Source organism: Montipora capricornis, chromosome 3 (genome assembly GCF_036669925.1).
Source record: "Montipora capricornis isolate CH-2021 chromosome 3, ASM3666992v2, whole genome shotgun sequence".
Classification (NCBI taxonomy): Eukaryota; Metazoa; Cnidaria; class Anthozoa; order Scleractinia; family Acroporidae; genus Montipora; species Montipora capricornis.
In genome coordinates, this window is record NC_090885.1 from 30,687,649 (window position 1) to 30,709,482 (window position 21,834).

The 21,834-nt window shown below is 39.2% G+C and overlaps 1 protein-coding gene across 1 annotated transcript; it reads left to right on the forward strand.

The window, feature by feature from the left end:
- Positions 1 to 1,405: 1,405 nt before the first annotated feature.
- LOC138042865 (putative protein 2) lies at positions 1,406 to 10,616 on the forward strand. The gene is made up of 5 exons (XM_068888908.1): positions 1,406 to 1,564; positions 2,004 to 2,107; positions 3,313 to 3,400; positions 5,537 to 5,647; positions 8,104 to 10,616. Exons 1-5 carry the CDS (start codon positions 1,496 to 1,498, stop codon positions 8,221 to 8,223), a joined length of 492 nt encoding a protein of 163 aa, XP_068745009.1. The 5' UTR covers positions 1,406 to 1,495; the 3' UTR covers positions 8,224 to 10,616.
- The last annotated feature ends 11,218 nt before the right edge of the window (positions 10,617 to 21,834 follow it).

Here is a 21,834-nt window from a genome sequence, read left to right on the forward strand (position 1 = left end):
TGGATTATCAATAATATCAAAGAGGAAGTGTCGTCAGCATAAAGACTGAAGACAATCAGATTTCACTGCCCCGGAACATTAGGAAAGATAGGGGTCCAAGCACGGAACACCGGCATTGATGTCACTCCAGCTAGAGGATTGACCTTCTATAACTACGCGATGTTTCCGACCAGAGAGGTAGCTTCAAACCAACTTAAAAGAGAATCACTGATACCAATCGGAAGGAGTTTCTGTTCGGCTGGTATTTTTTACAGGTCACAGGCCACAGGTCACAGGTCATTGTTTTACCAATACAGAAAGTATCCTCAATATTCATAAAAGCTAACCTTAAGCCTAAAAGCTTTTGTTAGGCCTAATTACGCCTTAGGTTAGCTTTTATGAATGTTTACATTACTTTCTGTATTGGTAAAACAATGACCTGTGACCTGTGGCCTGTGACCTGTAAAAAATACCAGCCGGTTTACGTATCAAACCGTAATGCCAAACCCTATCAAAGGCCTTGCATGCTCATGTCTAGATATTTTTGTATCACTGACATTGCTCTTTTTTTTTCGAATTTCGGTTCTTTAAAATTTTACGCCCATATAACTATCAAGAATCTTCATCCATGGTCTATCAATGGGTGATGGACTCTTGAAACTAAACTGCCCTTTTGTTAGAAATAAGTACAGAAAGATTGGCCCAATGGGCGAAGTGTATATGACAAGTAGGTTCTCTGGGAAGTTTGCTGTTTTTCCTAGCTTCGTTCCCAGTCGTAGAAGTTGTATATAACAACAAACAATATTTTTCTCTTCTTTCTTGTACGACTCGATTTCTAGCTGTCTTCAGCGTCGAAGTCCGGGTTGACTTTCTCGTCCCAAAGGAGGTGTGGAGAAAGGGACGTGGACTCACAGCAGGCTGGAAATCGATTTTCCTTGCGTATTTTGCTTTTGGGTTTCTCCTCATCTTCCAAAGTCAACACAGTTTGCGAATGATCCGCATCTTAGCAATATTTTCTTCACTTAAGGTCGGTGCCTACTATTGTTATTGCGCATATGCGCATACGTTCTGCGCATCTCAAGATACACGGATATCCTATCGGCGGTGCTTATTAATACAGGGATATTTTGCGCGGTTCAAAACTATGCGGAGAAAGCAGAACTTAGCAAGTGCTCTTGGTATCCAAAAAGAAAACTGGGGGTAACCATGCATTTTTCAGAAATAATTAAGCTTCAATTTGGAAAAGAACGCCATACATTGCTTTGTATTTTAAAGCTTTTTACAAATATTGTTGATTAATTATCTTTTTGGATTCAATAACACTTGTAAACCGCGCAAAAATACCTTTGAATTACATGTAGTAGGCACCGTCCTTAAAAGCCTAGAGAGCCTGGTACTAGGTTCATTATTATTCGGCAAATATCCCGTCAGGCATTGGGTAAATTAATGTCTTTCAAGATGGCGGAAGTCTTGTGCACTGTCTGACCTATCTGGGAAACAAGAATATTCAAGAGTAATGCTCTCGTTGAACTTCTGTTGTATCGTTGTTTTTTCCTCACTGGCTTTGCTAGTGACCCTTACTGAGGTAAGATGGATATTTTTGTCGCCTGTTGCGGAACAAATTGTCAAAAGAACGTTTCTGTTGTGCCAACTATAGCTTACTAATTTTGCTCCGGTCAATTTGAACGCAAGAGAATCGGGCTTTGGTTTCTGTTGCAACCAGATTTGTGGACCAGGTTTGATTTCCATGTTTATGGATGCCAATGTCCATGTACACTTCTTCGAAAACTCGCAATTTCATAGAAACTTCTGATTTCATATTTCTGAGAGAGTGTTTTTGTGGTCATGTGCTTGTCATAGGATTTTAGAAGAAAGGACGCGTCATTTTCAAAAAATTGTCGCTCTTTGACTGAAAAAACTGGCGACTTTTTATGATAAGAAAATTAAAAGTCTCGGAAAAGTTATGTTCAATAGAAGTTTATTATCAGTTTCATTACTGTCGTTGTATTTTTCTGATCTGGTAGGCTCAGTATGATGATGTGCGATGTAAATGTGTTTGTCCCAAGGAAAGTAATAAAACGGCCAAGATCCCAAACGTGTTTGTTCGGACTGTCGAGCCCAAGGATTGGTAAGCTGATTAATTTTCCAACTCTGTTCATTATTGAATAGAAAACATATAAGAGAGTATGGTTATTCAGTGATAATTTATTGTATGTATGTCTCTCTAGCCTAGCCTCTTGGGCCTTGAGCTGACCTGAAAAGTTTATATTATAAGCTGGTCACCAATGCACCTAAGAATTGAGTGCCGGTGACCCGAATTCCAAAGCTTGTCGCCAAGTGGTGACTGAGATATTGTCATTCTGTTTTAAAAAGCCGTCCAGAGATTACAGGTTTTCCTCTAAAACTTCCTAGGCCTAGGAGTTCTTGTACATCCACCTCTACCGCTACATATTCCAGCACTCGGCAAATTCCCTTTTTGACTTATGGCTGTTTCTGCTTAGGTGGCGTCATATACCACAATCCTTTTTAGAGACATCACTGCCAAGTCGGCCACTTCTGCTGGAGAGAACAGGACAGCCACAACACTGGGGACTCCATCCCCTACTCTTCTTGAATAGTTTGTGGGTTCTTTAACACCCCACATGGAACTTATGAACAATTGTGGCTCAGTGGGTAGAGCATCCGATGGATGTTATGCAGGTCATAGTTTCAAATCCTGCCCATTTTTGAGTTGTGCTTTTTTCTGGTTGTCAAGCCACTAGTTTCTCAAAACTAGTCTTTCAGCAGTGGTTTGTAACATTGGATGAGAGGCCTAAAGAGCCTGGAAACAGGGTTCGTGCTACTCCTTGAAGTCCTTGAAAAGCCCTGGAATTTTATTTTGGACTTCCATGGCACTTGAAAAGCCCTTGAAAAGAAGGATTTGGTGGGAAACTGCTTGAAACCTCTTTGCATCATACTAAGTTAAAGAGACAGTTCTAAAATTGAGCCCAAATTTAACTGTTGGGGAAAGATTAAATGCAAAATAAAAAATGCCTGTGCGTCCACTCAACTCGCAGGAAGTGGGAAAAAATATCAAGCTAGGCTTTTTCAGCAAAGAAAACACTGAAACACAATGAATGGAAGAGAAATCTTTTTACAAACATTCATTGAAAATTTAATTTCTTGTTCTTGAAAACGTCTTGAATGCTCCTGGAATTTTATACACAAAATCCAGCACGAACCCTGTGGAAAGGGTAGAGTCTATGAAAAGTCAAGGAATTTTTAAAGCTGTGGCTGAAAATAGATTCAATCCTAATCTTTTTTACCTCGTGTCTACTATTTATCTTTCTTCAGCACCTGTGAACATATTGTGCAAAGGGAAGAACAGTTCTGCTTAAGATGTCAATGCATGTATGAGAACAGGAATACAACTCTCATAAAGGTGTGTGTGTCTTTCATGCATGTGTCTTGTGTTACGTAAATTGTGCATGTCTTGTAAGATAATGCAAATGCATTTATATTTGTGGTAACCCTGTCAACAACTAAATTTGTATGAATTACTTATGATAAGGCAAATTTATAAATTGTTGTAACCAAATCCTGCTACTCTAAAGATTAGTAATAATAATAATAATAATAATAATAATAATAATAATAATAATAATAATAATAATAATAATTATTATTATTATTATTATTATTATTATTATTATTATTATTATTATTATGTTTTGCATTATTCAAAAAAAGAAGGAAATTTCTGGGTCCTTACCATTTACAGTCGTTCTTTTGGAGTTTTTAAATAATCTTTACATGTACATCTATGTATGTTGCCTAAGGTACCAACCATCTTTGAAATCTTGCCTCGCCAAGGGAACAGAGAGATCTTTAACATCCCTCAAATTTTATGTACTATAAGAAGCTTAGGTACCAATAATTATAATGTTGACTATGAAAGCATTGTTTTTAAAATTCATTATTTTTGTGATTATTCCAAGTCACTTGGAATGAAAAGAGTGTTTAACCCATTGACATTGACAAATAAAATCGTCTGGTGTTAGACAGAGTAAAATACTAAGTATGGCCATTTAGGGGTGAATGGCTTAATGGGATAGTTTTTCAGTGAGTGATTAATTTCCAGGTAAGAACATTATTGACATGAACGGTACAGTGAGGATGATTGGGCTGGAAACTGAAGGCTTTTTATGTTCTCTACATTTCCTTCAATGTGGTCACCATGTTGTCAGGAAGAGAATAGCGAAGAAATGTTACAACATGTGAAAAGGATGTTTGGGGCATGCAGGGCCATTGCTTTTGCTCATCAGGCCAATGATAATGTTGTTATCATTTCAGAGCATTTTTGTTTTTGTTAGCATCATTGTTGCTCAATAATTAATTTCCCTATTAACCCTGTATAGATAACATTGATTTTAATTTTAATTTTTCTTGTCTAAGGAGACTAAGAAGCCTTTGAATTTTCACTTGTCAAAGCAAGAGTTCCAGCTTCTCATATCTTCAAAAAAGGAACTTTCACACCTACATGTACAAAAGGATAACTTGAAACTGCTAGAAATGTATTTTTTGCTTTCCATCAAATTTGTCCGAAGTTCTCTCAAAGAAAGCATTTGTATCAGGTGAAAAAAAAAGAAATTTCAGAAGCAATAAATTTACAGTTTGAATTTAATGGCCAAAGCCATTTTGAATGATTATGACATAAATTTGTATGGTTGCCCTATTGTCATTTCATGTATGCAAAAGCTCTTTGCATCCGAGCCTGCAAAATTTAAATGTGAAGGGTACAGTACATTGCATTAATAAGAGGTTCTTTGATTAATTTTTTTGGATACTACGGTAATGCTTTCTTTGAAAAATTTAGTGGAAAATAAATTTGATCATAGACTAAACCAGCCATACTTAGTATTTTACTCTGTCTAACGCCAGACGATTTTACTTGTCAATGGCGAACCCCCAGGAGTCAATGGGTTAATCACTCACTGAAAAACTATATCCCATTAAATGAATGAAGGGGGTAGTTTCTAAAGAAACTAGTGCTGTGTTGGTGGGGACGTAGTATACAAAAATTTGGTTTTATCAATGGAGTTGATAATGTAAATTGACCACTGTACAGAGATTCTAAAAGCTGATGTTTCGAGCGTTAGCGCTTCGTCAGAGCAAATCCTGGATTTCACCCCTAAACTGGCCTAAACCAGCCATACTTACTATTTTACTCTGTCTAACGCCAGACGATTTTATTCGTCAATGGGGAACCCCCAGGAGTCAATGGGTTAAATTAACTTAGTTTACTTTTTTTAGGAGTGGGGGTTCTCTTTGAAATTCCGAGTATTTAAAACCTACAAAATTACGGCTTGTAGCCTAGAAGTGGGTTTACTCAAATCAAACAGGTGATTTGGGCAGGAAGGAACAAGTAGAAGAGCAAAAGTCCAAACCTTTTGAACAGTGGGGCAAATCTTGAGTTTTTTTTACAGATGCCTTTCTGCCTAGATGGTTTGGCAAAAATTTTCAGACAGTCCTTGGGAGTTAATTTTGAATATACCAGTAAAATTTATTTTTTTTGTAGGTTGTAATTATCTTCATTCTAGTGATCATTGCAATTCTCTGCTTCTACCTAATATTTCTGGTGATTGATTCAAAACGGAAGCCATTAGAGTTAAGCATCACAGCAGATGAGGTAAACAATAGTTTCTTGTTTTTCTTGGTAACATTGGCAAAGTGGAAAATCGGACATTAATTTTTTATTGTCTTGTGATCACAATGGTAGATCTTGAAGTATTGATTTTCTTAAGTACCCAAGCAAAATTATATGTAATGGATAATTTCAAACATTCAACCCACTGTCAAAATCCTGAAAACTCTGAACTACATGTACATGGGTATTTCACGAATGTTGATTGTGCACAGACCATGAAGTTACAGTCTGGAATTTGAAAATCAAAACCTCTTAGTAAGAATTAATTGTTGTTTTCAGTTTACCCTTTGGTGGCTGTTTGGCTTTCTGCTTGCAACACAATTAAACATTCCTGAAATATTTCAGGGTTTTCACAGTTTTTCACTTTTAAGGGGCGTTATGTCACGCAAAATGATGTAATTTCATGACACCCAAAATGTAGAGTGAAAGATCGCAATAATCACTAAGAACTTTTGAACAACATACAGGGCTCCAGACTAACTTTTTAGCTTACTGGCCTCATGGCTAGTAGCAGGTCTGATCTCACTAGCCAAACTAAAGTTGCACTAGCCAGTCTTGTCATGCGCAGTTTCACTCATTTGTAATGAGTCAGAGTAGTCAAGCTCAGACATTTCTCGTTACGTCTAAAAATTATCATGAAAAAAATTTCCACTTTGGCAAACACAGCTCCCACTTTTATTAAATATGAATTCTCATGTGTTCAATCTCGTTGTATGAGTTTGCCCACTTATTTTTTCTTAATTCGTAAAATTCTGAAAACTTGCCTTTCATTAATTAACTAGAGAGTGAACAACTGAGACAGACTGTACATCTACTGTGATTAATTGATAACTGTTTGTCCATACAAGTTTATATGTAGTTTTTTCGCAAGGGCAATGTTTTCGCGGCCTCGAGGCAAATTGTTGTCGACCCGCTGCCAAACTTTGCAACAAACACTATTGCACTGGAGTATGGAAAATGCAGAATAAAGTAAATTAAAAATAAACCATAAGTAAAATTACTTTTGTTAGGAAGTCTGTGGAAAGGCTTGTCCTTTGATTATAAATTGGGCTTTTTCAGGTTCAATGTTTAACGTGAGAGCACCATTCTGCGCATGAAGCGCAAAGCAGGAACTTGTTAGTACATGACCTCTTGGCCTTGTTGTTTATGGTAAATGAAACACAACCAGTTCCGCATGATTTCACATGTGGTTAGTTATTTTCGAAAAAATTGTTTGCAACAGGGCGCAGGGAAATTGTAATTATCCGCTTAGGTTTCCTGTTTAGTTTTTTTTTTTACTTATCATTTTGTGGCAGTTAATTCAGAAACCATGAAATCCACTGACAGTTTATGTTTGTAGTAGTTTCTATTCTCTCCTTCAGCCTTATTCATCTGAAATAATTTTCAATTTTTACCAGCCTCAATGGCTAGTGAGAGCTCAAAATCTACTAGCCAAAACTGAAATTCACTAGCCTGTGGCTAGATGGCTACCGTTAGTCTCAATCCCTTAACATACAAAGAGAAGCAGGGATGGACACGAACGGACAAGATTGAAACGGATTGCATTTGGGTAATCTTGAAAAAAGTCCGCCCAATGTTTTTCAAGTTTATGGCAAATCGTTTTTGCTCAGAATCATCTTGTTTGTGATGTAACGATAATTTTTCAGTAAAGAAATTCCACATAACCATTTTCAATTTTTAAGCTCGTTATTACGTGTCACTGTAAGGATTTCCCCTAAACACCCTAAAATAATGTGACATAGCCCCTTTAACTGTAAAAACAAAACAATGATCATGGTGATGTTAATGTTACATTTTTAAAATTTTTGGACTGTTGTTGTATTTTCTTTCATCTGTGTCAGTGTTCTTTTATAATGGAAAATTTCAGAAGGTTCCAGTCATTAAGATTGAAAAGAATTAATGAAGTTAATAATGAACTAAAGGCAAGCAAATCGCTTGAATTGGTTCAAGGTTCATTTCACGCCCGGAAAGAATTTCAGGCAGGGACTTGTAAAAGGGCTTTGTTTGGGTCATTAGAGACCGTCTCAACTTGTGGAGCATTTGCATAACATTGTACAATTGACAGTCCTGAATAGTGCTTTGGTTGATTGGAAATGGTATGGAAGACTATTTTTCTATTTTACATGGAATGGTAAAATTATTTGAACCTTGTAGGGACTATCCTTTGGACAGCTTCTTCCTTACATTACTCTGAAATGTTTGCTTTGATTTGCTCTCGAATTGTGCACTGTTAAAAGCTAATGAACTCTGGCTAGTGAGGAAAAGGAGATTCAAGCGAAGAAAGGTCAGAAAGATCATTGTACGGTCTAGCTTTCCAAGCTTGCGTCGAAATCCGTTCGCTTCCTGGAAAGCTCTCTTTTTGCTCGAATCTCTCTTTGGCGAGAACCTTTGGCTCCATTGTTTTGGAGATCTTAATAATTTTTTTGTTTTTTTTTCAGCAACAAGAGAGACTCCGTTCAAGAAGCATTAGGAATTTTGACCAAAAGATGGCCAAGTGGAAGAGAACTGTCACAGAACAGCGGAGGACCATTTACGATACCAGAACCATGCTAAATTAACCGAGAAACCAGATAAACTGTTTGATTTTTGTGGCTAAATTAGAAGATGCAGGGCAGCTAATGTTGATGTAAGTCAGTAGTACCAGATCCTGTTGTCCCCACAGGGATTTTGCCATTTTGAAGCATCATTGCAGTGCGCGCACTTATAAAGTGAAGTGCTATAGTATTACACATATAAGAAAAGGAGCTTTATTTAAGTGTCTAGTCTTCTAGCGCCAGAGCATTAATCGGGGACACTCTAAACTGAAATCTACAAATTAACGAAAATCAAATCAAATGCTGGTTTTTGAGGAGAGGGGAAAACCGGAGTACCCGGTGAAAAACTTCTCGGTGTAGAGTAGAGAACCAACAAACTCACCCCACATATGGCGCCGAATCTGGGAACCGATCCCGGGCCACATTGATGGCAGGCGAGTGCTCTCATCACTACGCCATCCCTGCACCCAAAAGAGTTTGTATCACTAAATTTCCTATTTCTCTGAACTACGCCCGCCCGGAATAAATGCATGAGTACTTGTGACGTTTCAAAGCTAGAATCCACAAGTTGTTCTTGGGTATTGATGAGTTAAAATAATGCTCGCAAATTAGTTTTGCAAGAAGAGAAATTATTGCATTTCATGCAGTTTGTTTTCAGTACTGTGTAGGCGTGAAAAATCTCTTACTCAGTGAGTGTGAAGAACTTAGTGTGCACGTTAATTTCCAGTTCTTTACTAAGCTCCTATTCCGATCAGAGCGTAAGGTTGTGATTCGTTTCTCTTGAACTTTAATAGCTACTTATAGGAGGCAGTTTCGTTAGGAGCAATGGCTCTGGGCTTTCAGCGAGATGATAGGTCAACGGCTCAGCTTAATTAAAGCAAAGGGGCTGTTTTCAGTAACGTAGCAGCTCTCCTAACCTGCTAGTATTGTAAGCATCTTCTATTGCTTTTAGGCCCGAGTCATTGTTTTAGTTGTTTTGTTTTTGGCTTTGGTATCGAGCCAATCACATTATACGTTACGAGGGCTGCTACATGACCATTGTTTTCCGAGGTTTTGATGACTGCGTATTGGCTAACACTTACAGCTTTTCGAGAAGGTGAAGAAAAGGTCTTTGAACTGATTCACCGTTTTTGTAGCGGGGGCAAGAGATAGCAGTAGTAGTATCAACTAGTACTCGTCATGTTCCTTGTTTTATTTTTAGCTGCCAAGTAATTTACACGACGATCGCTACAACCCTGTATGCTAAAGAGAGTTATTTTGTGTAAACTCTTAAAGCTCGTTTACTTGCATCCGTCAAATTCCACATCTTCGTAATTTTCGATAAGTACAACCATAGAATTTCTTTTCTTACGCACACGTCTGACTGTAAGTGAACATGCGTGTTCTTAGAGCCTTCCAAGAATGCCTCTACGAGGAGCTTAACGCTTATTTGGTGGTCCGCAATTCTAGATGGTAGAAAAGGAACCCGTTTTATAATTATTCCGGTTTCTTCTCTAAAAAAAATAAGATGGGGACGAGGCATTGCTCATACTGCTGCATAACCCCTATACGTTTGGACCTTCATTGTAGCCAGGGGCCCGTTTCTCGAAAGTCCCGAAACTGAACTTTTCGGGCCCGAAAAGCCATTCCTTAAAACTGCCAACCGCTTGTTTTGGAAAGGCGATCTTTTAACGTGTTTTCATGGTAACAAAAAGAAAAATAACTGTGAAGTTTGACGCCTTAAAACCTCTCCGTTCTTGAGATACAAAGGGAATTGCGACACCCGAAAATGACCCGTAAAGTTTCGGGACTTTCAAGAAACGGGCCCCAGGAGTCCATAACCAGGAGGGTACAACTCCTATACTAGGTGTAGGTCTATATACTAGGCACTAGGCTTGCACGTGTGACCATTCTCAATTCCATGGGTACTAATTTCTCATGCAAGACATGTGATTGGCTGGAAAGGTCTGGTTTCGCGGGGAAATCCAATCTAAAAATAACTCGGTCTGTAAAAACGCCGTTCCACAAATACAATGAAGTTGTACGTTTCTAGTTATGGGCTCCTGTTGTAGCCTATTGTGTTCAGTTTTCACGTGCGACAAATCAGTGCATGTGTTTGTTGCAGCATTGTCCCACGTTCTGACTTGGTGTCGGTGCTCGTTGCTTGGGTATGAACATTGAAACGAGGTGTCGAAAACCGCACTCCTCATCGGGGAAAGCCGAGGGAAGTGGCTTGTTCAGGCCAAGTGAGGCGCCCCAGGTCGGTCCCGACATCTTCTCATGCACCATGAAAGAAGAAAAAAATTCCAGACTAGTGCCAGTGCCCCTGTTACGGGCACCAAGTTCAAACGGGACCTAAGATTATTTTAGTTACGGTAAATAGTTTGATGTAAAAAGTTTGATATTTTTCTAATTATACAGTGGAATAAGTGATTGGATAATGTGTATCGTCCTTTCCTTGGATGTTGTCTTTTGTTAGACGTACGAGTCGCGCTAGCGAGCGCCCTTCCTCCTGTTTTAGTTTTTTTTTTTGTGAAAAGAATTTTGTGCAAAGAAGCTAAATTGCAAAATACCTGGCCACTTATTTGCATATCAATGGCGTGTATTGTTATATGGCTCGTTTTTTAAACAATGCTGCGACAAGATCACAATACATGTAGTGGCCGGTACACAACTGTAGCTAGCGTTGATTCCTCCGATAAAGACAAAATGGTGAGAGTAATTAATACGTCGACAAAAACTGAAATTTAGAAGGCCTTTTCGTTGACCTGGCGTGTTGCCATGGTAACCAATATGACGTCATAAGTACCCTTAAAGTATTCCCCAACAATAGAATTGCAAATATATTTATAGTTTGCCTACACTTTGAAATATCCTTCGTTGCACAAACACTAGAGCAACGAAAAACCCTTTCGAGCCTCCTTTAAGGAGATAATGGTACTTTTTACTCTGACAGACGACGGCCACATACATGAGAGTAATTAAATGCACGGAAATTTCAATAACTGTCGCGAAGTGTCCCCTTTCTCTTTTTCCCCGTCACTCGTGTCTCGGAATACAGACAGTATATCTTTTTGCAGATACGGCAGCCATTTTGATTTCTTTTTTTTCGAAAGACATTATGGGATGCTAAGGGGGGTGGGGGGGGGGGGAATTAATATGTATTTGGCCCCTGGGCATCTCGTAATAGCCATTTGAAACAATAGAAATCAAAATGACCGCCTTATCTGCAAAATGTAATGTTAACGTCACAAAGTGTCCTTCAAATGCTGCTTCTCAACTGAACAGATATGCATTTACCCGGACCACACCCACCTGGTATGTTAGCTACGCCATGCTGATGAGGCCCAAAAGGCCGAAACAGCTGTCCATGGCTGCTAATTGACCGGGTGAAATGGTTGTGCGCATGCGTGATGTGTTGGCCACACCGGGTTGGTGTTAGCGTGTGTCACCTTTTCTTTTATTATTGTTCCTAAAAATAACGCTAACCTTAACGTTAGCCCTATCGTTATTGTTAGAAATAGGTAGAAAATGACGTGAAACTTATAACTGTTATAAGTCGATTTCGGGTGACGTGACAAGAATGTGATTCGGAACAATTTGGAAAAGTTATAACAATACCGATAACTAACTGCCTGCCAAGTTTCATAAGCCCTGGACAAATAATTTTCCTTCAAATAAAAATATGCGTAATAATTAGAGAGTTTTGAAGCAAGCAACCGTGGACAATTTTCCTGACATCGGTGTACGTTGGATCAGTGGCTTGATCTGATCGGCGTTATTTCAAGTTGAGAAACTAAATATTTTAAGCAAGAGCCGATACAACTTAGATTTGATTTTAGTGGTGTACTAAATACACTTGAGATTAATCTAGAAATGTTTGGGTCTCAAATCCAAAGTCGAAAACAATTAACTCTGTAGGAAAAAAGCATTTATCCAAATACTTTCGTAGGCTTTCACATTAGAATTTTACATGCTTTCTGTTTATTCAAGTCTTTTGGTAAATGTGACATTTGATAACAGGAAAAACACGAAATTAGCAAGGTTGATTGATGTGCTGGTCATTTCTATATGACATACTTTCTTTGGTATTTGTAGATTTCCACTAATGTTTGTCCAAGAACCAAAAAGCGACTGCAGGTTTAGAGGTCGAATTTCTCTTTCTGTTGTCTGATGCCACTCCTCCTGCACTTAAGTATTGGGTTAATATTTTGTTTTAGGGAGAATCAGAAAACTGGGAGGAGAGGGTGAAGGTGAGCTGTAGACGAGTGGGGACTTGTTGTTACCTCCGAGGCTACAATAGAGAATGTTAGCATCGGCAGAGAACAAGTACAATTTGTACTCGTTCTTCGAGGTGGTGCTCTACTTAGAATGCAGAAAATACTATTATGAGATGAAGTTCACATTTCGGCGCCAGTTTTGAATGAGTTTCTGGTGTTTCCACCTTTTCTTTTTGATAAACTCATACTTTCCGCCACGACTTTTCGATGTAAAGTCATCGTAGACCAACTTGCCCCTTTTGCCGGGGCGAGTTGAGCACGCCGGGCTGCGCAGTACGGATGTGTAGTAATCAAAATCTCAGCACTCGTACACACTCGTTGTAGATCCTAACATCACTCTCGGCCTTTTGCGGTTTGAGTTTGTGAATGGTGGTCATCTTGAAGCTGTTTCCTTGTAAAAGTTTCCTCTAATCACGATGGCAAATAGAGAGGAAAATGTATGGCTGAAATATCGATTTGGAATTATGATCATAAACGTTCCACACTACAAATTTTCTATGGTTCGCTGTTTGTTCGTCTTGGGCTGTAGAGCTCTCAGCTTTCCTTCCTGGATTGAAAAGGAAGTTATTTCCAAGTTGGTGAAGTGAAGAGCTCCCAGTCAATAGCTACCCTTGCAAGTATTAATCCCCCGGTGAAAACTAAGTAAGTTGCTGTCTTAAGCTATTTTTTCGTGGACTCTCCTTACAGTTAAATTGTAAGTACATTTTTACATTCATTTGCCCAAAACCAGACATTCTAACCCCTAACACGAACGCTTAAAATTCTCTAGTATTGCACTGCGCATCCTGTTCTGCACATAACACAGCATCTACGAGGCTTTCTGTGGTCAAATGTCACGGCTCAGTTCTGTTTTCTTTGTCTCACAAGACTCAAGGGAGATTTCTAAACAAAACAATGTTTAAATTTAACCATAAAGACTTGTACCCATGTGGAAATATTGATAAATCGAACGTGGCCAAAGATATTTCACAATGGCGACCTTTCGTGCGGGAAAGCTCGCTAGAAAGAATAATCGCCGTTTACAGAACACAGCAGTAAAGAGCAGAATGGAAAACTTTTAGACTTTCGCAAAAAGAGTCGAGTGATAGCCTTGCTGATGCTAAAGTTTCATTTCTGTCCGAGAGTGAAAGTGAAACCGCATTATCGGGGAGATGTGTTGTCGAGGGGTTGAGCTTGGTTTGCTTTCTGTTTTCTCGTAAACGAGGTTGGTGACCTATCTTTTTTTTGGCATAATTTTATCTCTTACTCCTTCTCTTTGTGCTGTAAAACTTAAAAAAAGAAAATTACGTGAGAAAAAAAAGTTACAGGGAAAAAAGTATTCGTAGCCATCACTCGTGGACACAAATTTGTCTCCTCGAGATCACGCACCCGAGGAATATTTGGAATTTTCACCATAAAACCACCAGCATCCGATCGATTAGGGATGTCACCAATCAACGTATCTGGGCAGGGTTGTGGTTTTCAACTGTCAACGGTCGTGATACGTTGATTGGTGGATTTGAATCGACGCACATACCTCAAATGCCTTTGGTCCAGAATTTTGCACCGATCATATAGAAAAAGCTTTATTATGGTTTTCAGGGTCGCCTTTCTCGGTGAATTTTAGAAGGATGAAGCTCAAATTTGGCCAAGATATGGGGACATCCCTAATCGATCGGATGCTGGTGTTTTAAGGTGAGAATTTCATTGGTTTGGCGTCAGTTCCAGCTTAAAGTGGACTAGGTCACGCGCCGGCGGCTGATTAGCCTGCGAACGCAGACGACCGCCAGAAATACGTCTGCGTTCGCAGGCTAGTCCGGGCTGATTGCTGCTTGCTTTGTCTCCTTGGTTAGTTCTAACCGCCGAGGTCGAATATTCATTTCGCTAAATAACGCTTAAAACAGCACGGGACGGCGAAAAAAACACGACACATGACTCAGTTAACATTTTGTTCAAACTTCTTTTGAATCATTTGCTTTAAATTCTGCATATTGGAACAAATTGTAGCCACCGTATTGTTCATCTGTATTTTTTCTATAAATAACAAAAGACCGATGCTCAGATTTCAGTCGCGCCCTCCACTGGTTTCGCATACAGGGCAGCAGCTTAAGGAAAGGTCGGAGGAAGTTTGCTTTAATGAAGGCGGTTTTAAACGCCAGAATGCAACGACAACTGACACAACAGTCCATGTAACATCCTTTTATTGCAAAGAGAAGATCATCACTTCTCAAAGTGTTTTCATTTATTGTTCTTCTGGTTTCCTTCCACTAAACTCAGCAGGTTGCTGTGGCACGATCGTGCCGGCGTCTGCAGAGAAAAGTTGGCTGGTGGAACACCGTTTTGAACACGTACAGTCAGAGCAGATTCAAAAGAACTTTTTTGCGTCTCATCGGCAACTTTTTGGTTGTTCCTCCTCTGATTCACTCGATAATATATCCGTAGAACATCTATCAGATGATGTCGAATATTTATCACAGAAACTGGCAATTTCTGAATCGTTGATTTCTTCGACTTCTTTTTCGTCATCCGAGTATAGCTGGAGTCGCATTCGAATCACCCAAACTTCCGCTCGACGCCATTTTGTTTTAATTTTGAAATATACAATTGGGATGCTAAATTAAGGGCGCGTTCGATTGATCCTATTCCGGAATAAGAATACGTGAAGTGATGATTGAAAACGGTATGTCTGGCGTTTTGAAGCAACAAGGATGATAAAGATATGTTTAAAATAGCATTTTAGCAAGTGTTTGACAATTTTCATGTGAACCTCCGTAAAAGCAAAGGATTTCTAACTTCTATTCTATGTATTCCTATTCCGGAATAATGACAATCGGACGCACCCTAAAATAATGTATTGAGTTCGGCACGGCAGTAGCGTAACGTTCTGAACGTTTGAAACCATGCCGAGCCAGTGCCGTGTAGCCGACGGACCCTGTCGAATTTAATTGACGTGTCGAAAAAAATTCTAGTTGTTGCACTCAATCCGGGTTTCAAACGTCGCGCTACTGCGTGCAACCGTCGAATTTAATCGCTGAATTTAGTTCGAAACGGCGGTCGCTCGACGTTTGAAACTGGCCTTAGATGCATCCCAATCTCGACCCCACAGCTCTTCTCTTGACTGAGGGAAAGAAGAGCTCTAGGGAACCCTGAAACAAACTGTCTTCTCATTGGTTTTCCTGAAGAACAATCAAAAGTTTCCCTAATTGGGGCATTCATGTTAGCACGAGGAGTGAGACGGCGCCGCAAGGTTCAAATAGCCAATTTTTGGCTACAAGAACCCTACGGCGGATGGTCTCCTAGATAGAATTCCCAGAGCATTGTGTCAATCCAAGACGCTCAGGTGACGAGAACGAGATGCATCCAACACGAAGTGTGACTTAAGTGTAAGCCATTGCTACCTATTTCCCGCAATAAGTTGAGGGTCAAGGTTAGCATTATTTTTAGCTAAGGGTAAAATGCAGCCGTTTATTCTTTCTGAATAGACCTTATTGAAGATGAGCCTGCAGGCACATTTTCTCTGGTTTAAAACTACATGCAAAAGAGGCTTAAGGGTCAATTCGATACAAAATGTCCCCTTAGCCTCTTTTATGTGGCAAAATCGCTGGTAACTCTGATAAGGGCTATTAAATTGAAGAGCAGCATTTGGGGTGCACTTTGTGACGTTACTTCTCTGTATTCCGAGACACGACTGATACCATAATACTCATTGCTTGTCCACGCAAATTTTGAATAAGCATTGTTTCCAGTTTATCTTAGGACTTACAATGGTATTTTCCGTTTAAAGCAGTAGGCCATATTCGTATTCTCAGTATTGGACTGGAACTAGCTTGCAATGGAGGCTAATGCGGGGGAATCTTTTCAAATGCAAATACTTTTTAATATAAATTCCCCCGCATTAGCCTCCATTGTAAGCTAGTTCCAGCCCAATACTGAGAATACGAATATGGTCTAGTGAAGTTGGGGAGAAGGGTAAGGGGACATTTCGTGACGCTTATAATGTCTACTTTTCATTTCTCCCCTTCAGTTAAGAAATAGAGGACATGTACCGTGTTTCTATCGAGTTAAAGAAACACGAGAGAAAGTTTGGGAGAACGAGAAATGATGTGGCAGGCGAGTGTTTCCAAAGCTCTTACGAGTTCTCCCAAACTTTCACGAGTGTTTCTATAACTCGATAGAAACACCGAGTACATGTTTTCTATTTCTCTTAGAAAACAACGCGACGAGAAAAAGGAAAACAACTTGTTAACTCTAATTATCAAAATGCAAATTCTCTTTGCTCGCGCCATCGCTACGTCAACAGCTCGTGCTAGTTCTGTGTCTCCATTGAGTTATAGAAACACGATTTTTAACCAATCAGCGCCCGTATTTTCTTAGGACTGTTTTCTAAATAAATAATTCAAAATTAAGATGAGTATTTGAAAAAAATTGCTCGAAGAGGAGACAGGTACATCCACAATTGAAGGTTAGCTAATATTGTGCCCCAGTTAACTATATTACTTTTACAATAGTGAAAAGTTGATCATCATCACCAAATAAAAGAAACTAAGGTTGAAATCCGAGTACATCTAATTTCGTGCATTTCTGGACATATCTGTCAATCAATCAATCAATCAATCAATCAATCAATCAGAACGAAGGGGAGATTGGAAGGGGATAGCTTTCAAAGAAACTGTGGTGTAGTGAAACACGAAAATCTGGTTCTATGAAACGAACAATATATTGATAAACTGAGGTAAAGAAATCACTTTAAGAGGGATTTGCGAGCTGGCGATTCGAGGGTTAGCCCTTCGTCTGAGCGAATGAAAGAATTATGGATTGTAAATGTTAGCGGTTTATATCGGATATAAAGGAGCTTTGCCATTGGTGGAATCATGTTGACATGAGTGCAGAAATAAACTCTGAGTGTTGCCTAAGGATAACAAGAAGATAATTTTTATTTGTGCAAAACAGAACCGAGGGTTGAAGAAACTCATTAAAAAATAAGGCAATTTGCCTGTCCGAAATGGCATTCAGGGTTTATGAGTAAGCTTTAATAGGTCCAGTTGGCCAGGGATGGATCTGAACTGAGAGTGGGAAGCTTACTTACAAGACTGATGCAAGTTTCAATAAATTTGCTATTTAAGAGGTCGATAATATTTTTTCACTGTATCTTGTGGCTGCGACTTTAAGCGCTGGTCTTCCACAGTGCGATGCATTCTGGTCAATAGGGCAATGATTTATGGTAAAAAGTTAGCAAAGTCGAGATTTTGCATGATTAGGTCCTAAGTTATGATTTTGTTGCTGTCTGCTTCTTTCACTCGCTCCACTGCAATTAATTGAATTGCACGAAACGAATGGCCTTGATAATTATCGCTAACATGCTCAACCTCATGCGATCCCGTTATTTAATCACTACAACATCCTCCCGCTGAACTTCAGTTAGTTTAGTTTGCACTATTTTGCATGACGTTTCTAACAATTCTTTGCCGGCAAATATTTCTAACCTATTTCTTTATTCTACACTAGTGCATAGCTATAATACTAGGTTTTCAGAGACAGGTAGTTTTAACATTAAATATTCCAGGACAAATCAGTTAAAACATCCATTTTCTATATTTGGTGCAAGAACTTGGAACAGTAATCCTCAAAGTATCCGAATACTCCCTAAACAAAAATTTAAAGTTTCTTTTCATCAGCTCCTTTTACGTATTCTGGAACTGGAGGATACTTATGTTGACACACCTAGTTTAGTTAATAAATTAAGCAAGATGAAGCTTTGTATGTTTTACCACGCCAAGCCTCACCCCCATGGTTTCCACTGCGAGGCTTGGCGTGGTAAAACAAAGCTCTTTTGGTCTCCCGGGAACTCCCGGGACAATATTGCCGCCGTGTGACAAGGGCGAATGCATCAAATGACATAAGAATAAAAGAAAGCCGAAAAGACAACGGAAGGAAGCGCACCAAGCTTGTTACTTGCACAGGCATTTTTTGCTTGTGGTTATTAACGACGTCTATCGTATTGTTTTTAGAGAAATAATTGTACGCTGAAGACGACCCAATACACCATAATACTCATACCCTTTTCAATTAATTTTCAGCGCAGATCTCTAGAATCCAGTTTACGACTTAATTATCGAAGAGAGTTAAATGAACCCTAAGGGAAAGCATCTTTTTTATGCAAAGTACAACAAAGTAAAAAACCGAAATGGGAAAAACAGAGGCAATGTTCTGGGTGGTCGTTACTTTATGAGGTTGGATATTGAAGACTTTGATCAACTGGGCGTGACCCTTGATCCGCAGCCAGACAAACAACAATTACTATTCGAAAAATAGGTCATGGATAATTTATTGTTAAATTTGTTCATAACCATAAGTAGGAAGCAAAACTTGAGTTTCTGTTTACTAGTGAAAATAACTTTGGTTTCCATGCGACTCAACAGCTTTAACTAGGTTACAGGTACCGCGCGCATTTATGTCTTTAAATTTTACGGTTTGTTCATTTTTAAATTATTCATTTCATTTCATTTTATTATTTATTCATCTTTGATGATTAACTTCAAAAAAATGATTCCTCAGAAACTTCACTGATGCTCTATTTAACACAACGTATACACCAGATCAGGAAACTAAAAATCTAAACTAAACTGACTTATTTTGTCACTATTACTGCTGTGAAAAGCGATCGGTGCACAATCAAGATTTTAATCACAGAGCCACTTAGTCTCAATTACTGTTCCTTATACAATAGCCATTGTCTAGTGACTGTGCTTATTAACCTACACACGGCTGATTCATTGTGGCAGAGCGGGAAAGCCGGAGATCCTGTCTCTTGTTTCTTTTCGGGTGAGTTTGATTTAAACGGCCACGGAATGAACAGTCTCAAAGTAGCCATTAAACTCTGTGCACATGGTGCTTGGTCTGTGTCATCTAAGGCTGTCATCGAGATCGTTTTGAATATTCCCTTGTTGTATTTGCAATTGCCATGATGACTTCAAGCTGGCGTGGGTCATTAAAAAAGTCGTGTAATAATTTGCGCATTGTTTGAAACCATAAGTAAAGAAAGCGCTCATTGAGGCGTTTGAGGTTTTGGATTAATTTTACAAACCCTGACTTCAAGAAAGTTCAACCCGCCAACGTTGTCGCGTGAATAAGCACGTACATGTAATATACGAATGGAAACAAATTTAACGGTCTGCTGTTCGTTGCTGGGGAAGATAATTGAAAGGCCCATATATTTGCCATGTATTTAAAGATGTTGAAATTTTCTCAAGAAATTTAGGGAGACAAAATTAAAGGTCTCAGCATCGATTTGGAAAATGTTTGCATTATGTTTTCGCCGATTGTAACAAAATCCTGTGACCTACGCTTTCTTTAGGTTGTATACCTCCAAGTCCATGGGGTTCGGTCTCATGCTTAATAACTGCGTGTTGGAAAATAAAAAAGGCAACCTCAAAACGAAAACTGAAAAAGAAAACGACGACAGTAAGGAATAAGCCCTTTCCATGAGCAAAGATAAGAGCTGAATATTGATGTGGAAAGTTAGGCTTTCTTTGCTTTCCGCAGACAGTTTTAACCTCGTGAAACGAACGCCGATTGATTGATTGCGTCCCTCGGTCTTTGCCGTCCCCGCAGTGCTCTAAGTTTACATCAGCGGGGGCCGTCGTTAAGATATCGCGAGAATGTTCTCGTTAGTTGCATTTTGACAATAGAAGACATTGTTGTTTTGACTACCTCTCGGTTCTTCATTAAATGTTTTAGAGTCGATTAGATTCTTTTGTTCCGAAAGCGCTTCGGGGGCGTTTTGTTTGACTTTGTCAGCCATGCGCTCGCCCCTACCGACGCTTAACTCACGAAAGAGTCTTGTTTAAGCGGTGTTTGTATATAAAAACGGACGGATGTCTCGAGGCACACACCAGTTGGTTCCGCTGTAAAAGTTGTTTGAACCGGTTTAACTGTCTTTATTTTCTGTGCGTGATAAAAACACTCATTCCTTTAAATTCCTTTCTGGCCTTTAACTTAACCCGGCACAGTTCGAGCATGATGTCGCTGATGTGACGGACGCCTTTTGCTTTCATCCTTCCTTTACACTCGTGTGCCGAATTTCCTTCGTGCTTTGCATCGGCCACGCGTTCCGACAAGGTAGCTAACTCTAAACAGTATAATTTTCGCATTGGGCGTGAGCGTTGCTTGTTGATATGTTTGCATAGTCATTGTTTGTAGACCGACGGACTCATAGCTCGCATTACTGAACCGCTTATATTGTTTGATCTCACATGATTATTGGTGGCGTTCATAGTCAAACGTATAACCACTTTACATGGTGACAACAAATGTTGTATGTCTCCAAATTTGAGAGTCGACAAATGTGTCTTAATTAAAGACCTTGCTGCACTTGCTAAAGGTCCCACACCTAGTGTCTCAAACGCAACGGTCGCCACTTTTACCAAGTATGTACTTATTTAAACGCGAGACCCAAAACGTCGCTGTTTTTTGCAGAACACTGGCCCATGAAACTACGATGAAAGATAAGCTTAACGATGTAAACTGATATGAGGGTCATAATTTCAATTTTCGACCCTTTCTTGGCAAGCACTTGTCCGAATACATGCGCGTTGTCATAAAACAATTTCCTATAAATCCTCAGCAATCCAACATGCAAATCATATAAAGATAATGATTTCGTCAAACAAAAATATTCTTTTCCTGCTAGGTTTAATTTGAAACTCAATTTTTCTCATTTAATTTCTCATTGGGCATATAACACGTTGAAGTAGTGCGACAGACTCGAAAGGGAACTTGTGTGTGACTGCGAAAATCTAGAAAAACGTCAAAAACTGAGCCGGAATCATTACAATGCCATTAGCGCTTCGACTTTTTATTTGAGAGTAAGCCGGTCTTGTAATTTTTAAGACGAACACGTGTTGAGATCTTTCACGGGGTGCGTTCGATTGGCAAATCTGGATTTAGATCTTAAAATCTGGATCTTCGGATTTCCAATCGAACACAAAATCCGAAAACGGATTTCGCGACGGATTTTGTTAATTGAAATCCTTACCCGACATGGAATCTGCGACAAAATCCGTTGTCAAATTTTTTGTTCGATTGGAAATCCGAAGATCCAGATTTTAAGATCTAAATGCTCAGGTTCCCGCGCTCTATCTCACGTGACTCCCTAGCTCCTGACCAATGACTCATAGAATTCCAATCAAACTTCACCTTACAGGTAAGTCTCGTTTAATTTTTAAATTAGTGGGAATGGAATGATTGCCGACTTTAAAAAATGATATTCCTAATACGTACATCCCCATTGCTCGTCCTGTCTTAAAAGATGGCGGTTAAAGTAGGTTTTGGCTGAACGAGCGGTATTGACTGCCTTGACTAGTCTGTTCTTTTGTTTTAATCTGATTTTATGCCAATT